At 42.7% G+C, this 9,019-nt stretch overlaps 1 protein-coding gene across 1 annotated transcript in view; it reads right to left on the bottom strand.

Moving 5' to 3' along the window:
- Positions 1-7,184: 7,184 nt before the first annotated feature.
- LOC117948755 (olfactomedin-like) overlaps positions 7,185-9,019 on the bottom strand; it is a 3,814-nt gene continuing 1,979 nt past the window's right edge. Inside the window, exons 4-5 of the mRNA XM_034878597.1 lie at positions 8,717-8,849; positions 7,185-8,032 (exon numbers count right to left, since the gene is read on the bottom strand). Of these exons, the coding sequence (XP_034734488.1) occupies positions 7,185-8,032; positions 8,717-8,849 (981 nt within the window). The remainder of the gene's footprint in view (positions 8,033-8,716; positions 8,850-9,019) is intronic.

The following is a 9,019-nucleotide window of genomic DNA, read 5'->3' as shown; positions in this document are numbered from 1 at the left end:
TAGGTGGCTTCAAACAAAAAGAGAGAAAATAGGCTCTCTGATGTCTCTTAAGTTTTCTCAATTTCCAGTTGTGTCTTGGGGTAGAAATTCTAATGTATAGGGTGAGATGTGAAATAAAGATTGGTCCTCAGATCTCTGCAGGGTAAATCCAGACAGCTAGCTAGACTATCTGTCCAATCTGAGGACTATGGTTACCTGGTCCTCAGATCTCTGCAGGGTAAATCCAGACAGCTAGCTAGACCATCTGTCCAATCTGAGGACTATGGTTACCTGGTCCTCAGGTCTCTGCAGGGTAAATCCAGACAGCTAGCTAGACTATCTGTCCAATCAGAGTTTTCTGTTGACGACTAAACTACTTCTGAATGTACACATGTTCCACCAGAACAACTTCCTTCCCGTGGCTATTATTCTGTGGCACCGTGGCTGAGCTTAGCCCAAAACGACTGTGATTGGTCTAAAGAAATGCCAACAATCCAGAACAGGTTTTTTTCAATGCTGTGTGGACGCACCGGCACCCCCCACAGTGTGTGGAGGATGATCTGGCAAAGCGAGAAAATACATGACAGCACAAGGTCTGGAAGAAAGCACAAATAAAATGAAGAACCACTTGCATGTTGACTTGCTCAAAGGGAGGGGCTGGACTACCGGGCCTCATCTGCTTCCTCCAACGCCAAAAAACAACAGCTAGTGAGTGAGCCCATTGAAACCTGTTTCTGTGGATGGATGTCAGAAAAAATATAACACTTCAAAACATTAGAAACATTTGTACTGAAAATACAAGCTGCTAAAAACTACAAACAAGTTAGTATTCACATATGTTATAGTCAGATATGGGATTTTCTGTCCCAGTCCTCTCACTGGCTAGCTGACAACTTTAGAAACACACCAGATACCTCCAGACCAAAGGTCACTTGTTGTCTTGTTCCGTCTCTCCACATGGTTTATATAGAAGAAGAGGTTAGCAGCCAGTCCGTTGATATGCACAGCAGTACCCGGGGCATGGTATTACCCCTGTTTGGTAAATAAGCGGGTCATGCTAGTTCTCTCTGTATCCATGAGCAGGGAAGAATGGAGGTAACTTTACCTCCTTTGCACTAGGTGGCGCTCTGCCAAAGCACAACTGGCTTTTTCTTCCGGTTGACCTATGTCAAAATCACACCAGCCACCACTAAATTTGTAAAATGTAACAACTTAATGTTTCATTAACACACTCTTGTCACAGCGTTGAATACCACAGTACTCTCGCCAGATGACTGACAACATTATATTAAAATCTATATTTCTTAATTTCTGTCGCCCCCATGGGGAATTTTAAGTAGTGACAAAACAACTGTTGGTGCGTCCACATGACACAAGCCTTCCGTGATTGCGCACCCCCCACCCATGCTCCATACAGTTGCTAGTAGCCAAGTAGGGCAGGGAGGATTAAAATAACATGATGGTCTCTTCAGAAGAGGTCATTTTCTTCACTCGAGGTTCTGTGCATGAAAGTCACCGGACACCACGATCTTCGGAACATGACTTGAATGTAACAGACGTTCATTAATATCAAAAAGTTACCTCTAAAGCGTTAACCAATGCCGGGTGGAACAACGCTAGCCAGCGGGTGCAGCAGGTCCGGTTCGTTTCCTCCACTTTTTCTACCGAGACACAGCGTTCTTATCTGTTTAGCCATTTACGGATGTCCGCTGCTGCCTCTGCGGGGACAAAAAAAAAAACAGTATTAATCATTTGACACCACAATATATACTATTGACACTCGTTCTTTGATGTTTGCATTGAGCGTGAACTGTCCATGAGCATTTGGACATACTGTAGTTCTCAGAGTTTTTTTTTTATGCTTCAATGCTGGGTGTTGTTGGCAAATGTAATCTCTCACTGTCATTCTTTCAGTTGCCATCATTTAAAGCCAAAGTGAATTCAAGTAATGCCAAGATTTCTTTGTAACAACAAGTAATGGTGCATACACTTGCACTGAATTCATTTTTGTGTATTTTGCTGACTCCTGTGGGTCGTGTCAAAGACTGTCTATAACTGCAACTGCAAAGGTACTAAAAGCATTGCCAGAATGTGGAAAATTATGTTCTTGAGTGAATGCCCCCGAGACATCATGTTTCTACTGTAATGAAGATGCTGAAAAACAAAAGGTTGACCTACTGACTCATTGACAACATTATTTGTATGCAGTAAGTCACATATTGTTAGAATAGAATAGTCTTTATTAATGTACATGCACAACAAATTGTATGCTGTCCTATCAGTGCAAAGAGTAGCAGAAGTATATACTGTACAGTACTGGTCTAAGGTTTGGGGTCACTTAGTAACTTTGATTGCATTCCATTGTAGAGAGAATCCCAGCAGAGATCAGTAACCAGGGCAGAGTTTCCAGACTACATTATGTGCTTACATAATTGCAAAAGGGTTCTCCAATGTTTCCTCAGTTAGTTTTTTTAAATGATATCAGATTAGTGAACAGAATGAACCTTTGGCCCATTGGATGAAGGGTTGCTGATAATGGGGCAACGTAGATATTGCATTAAAATTCAGCCCCCCCCACACTCAGATCAGCTGGTATTCTGTCTATACTGGAGTGTGTGACGAAGTGGGTTTGATCACACTACTCCCATACAGGTCATTAGTAAAGTAAACACACAGTCAGGTTAGTCTCAGTTCCATTTCATTAGGTTACAAGTTTAAGCACGGTTTAAAGTTTCCCTGTATTGATACTTACAGTTGTTTGTTCCTTTGTTCAGTTCCACCATGCAGGACAATTGTTTGGGGAGGGGCCGGCCTATGTATTCCCTGTTTTAAAGGAATAGGGTGGTCATGGATGACATCACCGGGCCAAACCAAGTTAGAGGGTTTTCTTGTGTTTAGAAATGTTTATTTTGGTTGTTTTTGGTTATTATATAAAAAAGGCATGAATAACTCTGACCTGTTTTGCAGTCAGTAAGATAGGAGGGAACTGGTAACAAAGTTCCATAGGTTAAGAGATTGTAAGGTATTAATGTTATGGAGTAGATCAACCTGCGTTAGGATGAGATGGACTGAAGCACAGGGGTGTGAATTGACAACCGTATATAAATGGAAGGATTTGTGCTCCCGGGGGAAAAAGACAGGAAGTTGAGGCTGTGCTGATAGGATCATGTGCCTGTTGTTAGCGCTGCTACTTTTTCAAATATGTAATTGTTGTGTTTTGATTGTTTAATTATCCATTGACCGCAGACCAGTGGAAATAAATAATCAGCTCTGGAAATGTCTGACTCTACCTACCTACCACCATCCTAGCCACTCTGGCTAACTTACCAGAGAGTGGAATGGAAATTTGTTAGTGACCCCAAACTTTCAACCAGTAGTGGATACTGGATGCATATATGTTGGGTTTGTAAAAAAAGAGCGAGACGTTGGTATGGTAACACTTAAGTAGCATTAAGCGCAGTTATGGCTGTCGGATAAAATCTGTCTGAGTCAGTTTCTTCGTGTTTTAGTTGTCCTCTCTGACAATTAAATCTGTTTCAAAAGTGTCCGGGCAGGTTGACTTTGATCTTTATTTGAATCCTCTGGGCTTTTCGTTAAGGCAACAGTAACTGTGAAGAGGTTCCAGGGAGGGAAGAGGACAGCTAATGATCTACTCGGGCAGTGGTGACGACCCTCTGGAGCGTTCTCCTCTCCGTTTCTCTGTAAACATCACACAGACGCAAGAAGTCAATTACCAATTACATCAAATCCCCCGTCGATTACGCCAATGACTTTCAATCTCACATTCTCAGAGTAGACTGAAAACACAACACACAACACAATCAGCAGAAGGGCATGTTCAGTCATAATGAATGGGTTTTAACAGTGCCTTTGACACACTTTGTTTACATTTGATAATTAGTCAAATTTATGGACAACTTGTACAACAATGTATTGCCACAACGTTTGGTATCGACGGTTCCCAGAGGATGAATCGCCAAAATTATTAGGAAATTTGAAAATTCAGTTCAAATTCTGGGCCCAACCAAATATGTAACATGGAAGCTGCGATAACATGATATTATTTCCCCTCCCTTATTTTTGAAACATTTTACTAATGAAAACTTGTGATCCATGATGCGAGGGCTCTGTAAGACTCGCAAATCTATCAGTGATTTGGAATCATTCGTGAAATGGACATGGAGACTTTCATTCCTTGGAAAAATCAACAATCATCACTAACGACTCATATTTGGGCTTTATTGTTAGGTGGCGCCCCCCTTTAGTGGTCCTAGGATGTATGACGGGAGCAGACCAGGGTATAGACTGTACGTGAGCTAAATTCTGCATCAGAGGCGTGCTAGGGTGTTGGGCGGGTTATCTAACAGGACTTGCACCCAGGAGACCAGTATATGTGTCCCATTCAGAAACAAAAGGAAGGTTTTAGTTGTGCCACACATGCGTTTCTGGAAGGGAAGTAACGTCTCAAATTGACAGATTTGAACCCAAACCATGATTTTTTGCTGAACTAAGTAGTTTTGTTTCCAGGACCTGACCAAGTAGTTTTCCTGTTTTAACCCAACACTGCAACCGTTTCATGTTACTGATGTGACACTTAGTTCCAGTATGTCCAATGAAAACGCTCCTGTTGGTAGTATTTCCTGAATACCAATCTATAAAACGCTCCTGTTGGTCGTATTAAAGGTATTAGAGTATTAACACCCTGTGTAGTCATACACAAAAGTACCCCATAACTAAGAGACGGTAATAAGATCACTGTTGAGTTGTGTCCTGTGTGCAAGATTAACAAGCAGTGACCATACTCAGACTTGTTTTATATTTGCAGTGTGTGCAGAGTGAGTGTGTGGAGCGTGGACCAGGCACGCTCCTGTGCAGCAGCCTGCCATTTAAGCTCATAAGCCTGTCTTATTTTTTACATGAAACCCCAACCTGGTGCAGCTGGAGGAGGATGGAATGACATCTTGTTGCAGTTATTACCGGTAATCATGTTTACTTGTTACAGGCAGCAAGTAATAACGACTACATGTTTCAGATGGACTCTTTATTGTGACCATTACATATTTATGGGGAATGATGGTGGGATGATGTGTAAATGTGACGCTATCAGGCCATCATAATGGTGTGGTTCTGCCTTGGAGACAAAACAGGATGTACTTCCTCCAATAAGTATGAGGATCAGCTGTAAGTGGTCAGCAAGGATCAGCCTGCAACAATCAGTGATCATGCAGTTAAACAGAGAAAAGATGAACTGATAATTAGCTTAAGATTTTTAAACTTTGGTTTAGAATTCAGTCTGTCCATCAACATCAACCACGATGTCTGGGCCTGAATCTACAGATCAGTTTGGTTTCCTTTTCTAGCAATGAGAAAACATTGTCACACCTTTGCAGGTGTCTTTCTCGATCCGGTCTGCAGCACGGGGTCCAGCTGGGCTAGCAGCTCTGTCAGGCCGCACTCCGGCCCAGTGGTGCTTTGTGCCAAATGCTATCATCAGCATGCTAACATGCTCATAAATGACATTGCTTACATGCTTTTGCTTATCTATGATTGGGTTTAGGGGTGGGACAAAATATTGATACAGTAATACATTGTCCTTTGTGTGACAAGCTAATCGATACACAGGCACCAAATATCAATATTTTACTGAATAAGAAAAGTTGTAAACAGTTTTGACTTGAAGTGATATCAAGAGAAACCCTGCATTTAACCCTTCACTGGCATTTTGTACTCATAGTTTGATTGCATGATTATCGCACAATTGCTGTATTGTTATATTATATATATATATATACATATATATAGATCGTGCCCAGTCTATTTTCCTTTACAGAAACATGAAATCAGCCTGACCACATACATGGTAAAGAGTAGACCAGTAGGTTTTGTCCTGAGCCAGCCGGCTGCTGTTTGGCTTCGTTAAACCTGCAGGGCAGCAGGTCTGTCATTATGTGAGCAGAGCTCTGGGTGTGTCAGAGAGGCAGCCAGCCAGAAACTGGAAACCAGGCCACAGCAGGGCCAGCATCTCGCCTCCTCACTTTAGTGTGAGAACACACCGACATCTACTGGGCACAGCCAGTACTACCACACACTCCCCAGTGCCTACTAAATGCTCAGTGTGGAAACTACTAAACAGTCTCAATACCTCAAGTTAATATTCTCTGGACTCATGACTTGGACTCAGAGGATTCATAAAATATTACTCAGAAGTTGGATGAAGTTTCTGACTACTTTTATATGTACTGTGATAACTGTGTAACTGTGATGGAGTACTCGGATCCGGGTACTGGACTCTGATTTACTTTTTAAATTTAATTTTCACTATTTTCTGGACTTGGACTCGAACATTGGGGACTTGAGACTTGACTCGGACTTGAGAGTTAGTGACTCAACTACAACACTAGAATATTACAATTCTTGAGTTGTCAGCATAAATACTACATGCAGAAACATAGAACTAGCTCTGGTTGTCTTTGGACGTCCATGTAGTACTGTAAAAATAACTTATCAGTAGAAGTGCTCATTGGGTGGCTGATCCAGTCCCAGTCCTCGTACGGCTCATAATATCAAGAAATCCTTCACTGGGACTGGATCCGCCACCCAGTGAGCTGACCTGCAGTGATATGTTCGTGATGTGTCAACTATGATTTTGTACTCAGCTGCATAAATATAAAGGTCAACTTCAAAAATAGTTTTGCCTCAGGTTACAATTAGTGATGATGAAGCAGATTAACGTTCTTTTATTTTGCAATCTAAACTAGTCACCATGGAAATATGTAGCCGAAAATATCTAAAACATCTTCTTCAGCATTTATTACGTAAGGCTTTTAGCTACGCATATACATGTATACACATATATGTGTGGAATCTCCGTTCCGTTTTTAGCGTCCTCTTTGAGCTAATTGGCTACCTTGGAGCTACGGCTATAAATGCTAGCTCTCTCCACCTACACCAGCCATGTTACAAGTTACAGCACACCACAATGTCAATTTTTTATTGGAAAGTTAATTATTACAGTTTTTATAGTTGTATTTGTTATTGATTTTCCAGCTTTATAAAATTATGAGTTACATTACAAACGTTGGTTACAACATACAGCATGTGATGTGTCCTACAAACCTGTCCATCATGGAGTACCTGACGGCTGATAGGATAACGACTTTGACATGCATGTGACATGTTTTAATTGCCAAATACATAGCTTGAGCTCAGAAGTAGGCCTGGTAAGCCAGAAGATATCCATTGTTGTACATGTAGATTTGCTTGCTGACGGGGTTATAGCTCACGCTGGCCACTCCTTTAGCCACCTTCTCCAGTGGGAGCGCCAGCGTGTTGTCCTCTTTGCCTGTTGCCGTGTCAAAAGCGTAGAACACCTCCTCGCGGTAGTCGTCCACATACCGGGTGGCATACAGCACGCCGCACACCATGAAAGCGTTGCTCGCCGCCTTCTTGAACAGCCTCGTCTCCCACGTCTGGGAGACGTTGAGTGTCATCGCCTCGCTGTCCCAAGCTAGCCGGCTCACCACCAGATTACCGTGGTTACCGACAGTGGCGTACAGGGCCCACAGTCCCGTCTCATCTGCCTCCACGTCTACGTCACTATTGGGACGGCAGTCGTAGTAGCAATACGGAAACTTGTTGTTGAAACCGACGCCGGTGCCTGGAAGCGTCACCCGCTTGACGCTGTTGCTGTTCAGGTCGTAGCGGCAGACGTCTGCGGAGCGGTAGCAGTGGTAGTACAGCGCCTCGCCGTACAGAACAGCACTGGGACCCTCAAGGGTGTCGGCGTGAGTGAAGGATGGAGCGAAGGTGAAGTCCCTGTGGTTGGCGGAGGCCATGAAGTCTTTGTAGGTTTGGTAGACACGCAGCGTGTTGCCCCATATGTGGCTGTTGAGCAGAGCCTGGACCCAGTAGCTGTTCTTCTGCCCCTCGCTGCCCATCTGGGCCTGTTTGCCCCACGAACCAGAGGTGTAGGTCTTACTATAGGGACTGATCTTAGTCATGACAGGAGCGCTGATGTTGGAGATTAGGCCCTTCAGGCAGTAGGTGTCCCGGCCTGGAGACAGAGAGAACAAGAAGAGAACGTGAAAGTACAGCTCCAACTTAACAACTGAACTTAATCTCAATAACACAGGTATAAAAGACAGGAGACGCAAAAACAACATATTAAGAGATCCAAATAATGATAGTACTAATGAAAAGGGATTGATGGTCGCATGTTTTCCTTTTATTCCCTGTTCCATACTTTACAGTGCATGTTGTTTTGCTTTTTGAATAAGCTTGCTAAAATCACTCATGTCTTGTTGCCACATCAGACTTCACAACATGACACTTTTTTAGGAAAAGTGGCAAGTACATGGATAGCCGGATGAATCCGTTTCTGACATTACAACTTATTGACAAAGTTAGTTTGGCTGAAGAACGTTTAATGCTGGGGATCCTTCTCTCCATACTGTGTAACCATTCAATGCTTCAACAATAGTTGGACTGTTGAGTGGTTTAACTGACAAACAAAGCCAAAACATATGCAATTTGCATACAATTTCTTTAAATTGCTGCTGTATTGCACACTGTGATATATAAACAGACAACAGACTTCATTTTTCTGGAGGTAATGCACATTTTTACTTAGTTTATTCAGCATAGTTGTTGCAATGAATGAGTGATTGCTCTCTGACACACACTTTCAGACACTTTGTCACAAACACACACACACACACACACACACACACACACTTACCTCTGAAGTCTTTGGGGATGGACTTGCAGGACTCAGCGCGGTTCTTCAGGTAGCGTAGTTTCTCTCTGACAGTCTTCATGTTAATTGTGTCTGACATTTGCATCCGCTCTACATCTCTACGCAGTTTAACTGCCTAACACACACACAAACACACACACAAACACACACATTTACATTAACAACATTGTTCACAGAGCGTTAAATTAAAATTAAACAGCACAGTTATGTTTCTTCATATCATCATAAAATGTCTCTACCCATGACATGACACCATGGGCACGACATGACACCCCCCCCCCCCCC

Source organism: Etheostoma cragini, chromosome 8, assembly GCF_013103735.1.
Source record: "Etheostoma cragini isolate CJK2018 chromosome 8, CSU_Ecrag_1.0, whole genome shotgun sequence".
Classification (NCBI taxonomy): domain Eukaryota; kingdom Metazoa; phylum Chordata; class Actinopteri; order Perciformes; family Percidae; genus Etheostoma; species Etheostoma cragini.
This window is presented reverse-complemented; position numbering and strand designations above follow the sequence as displayed.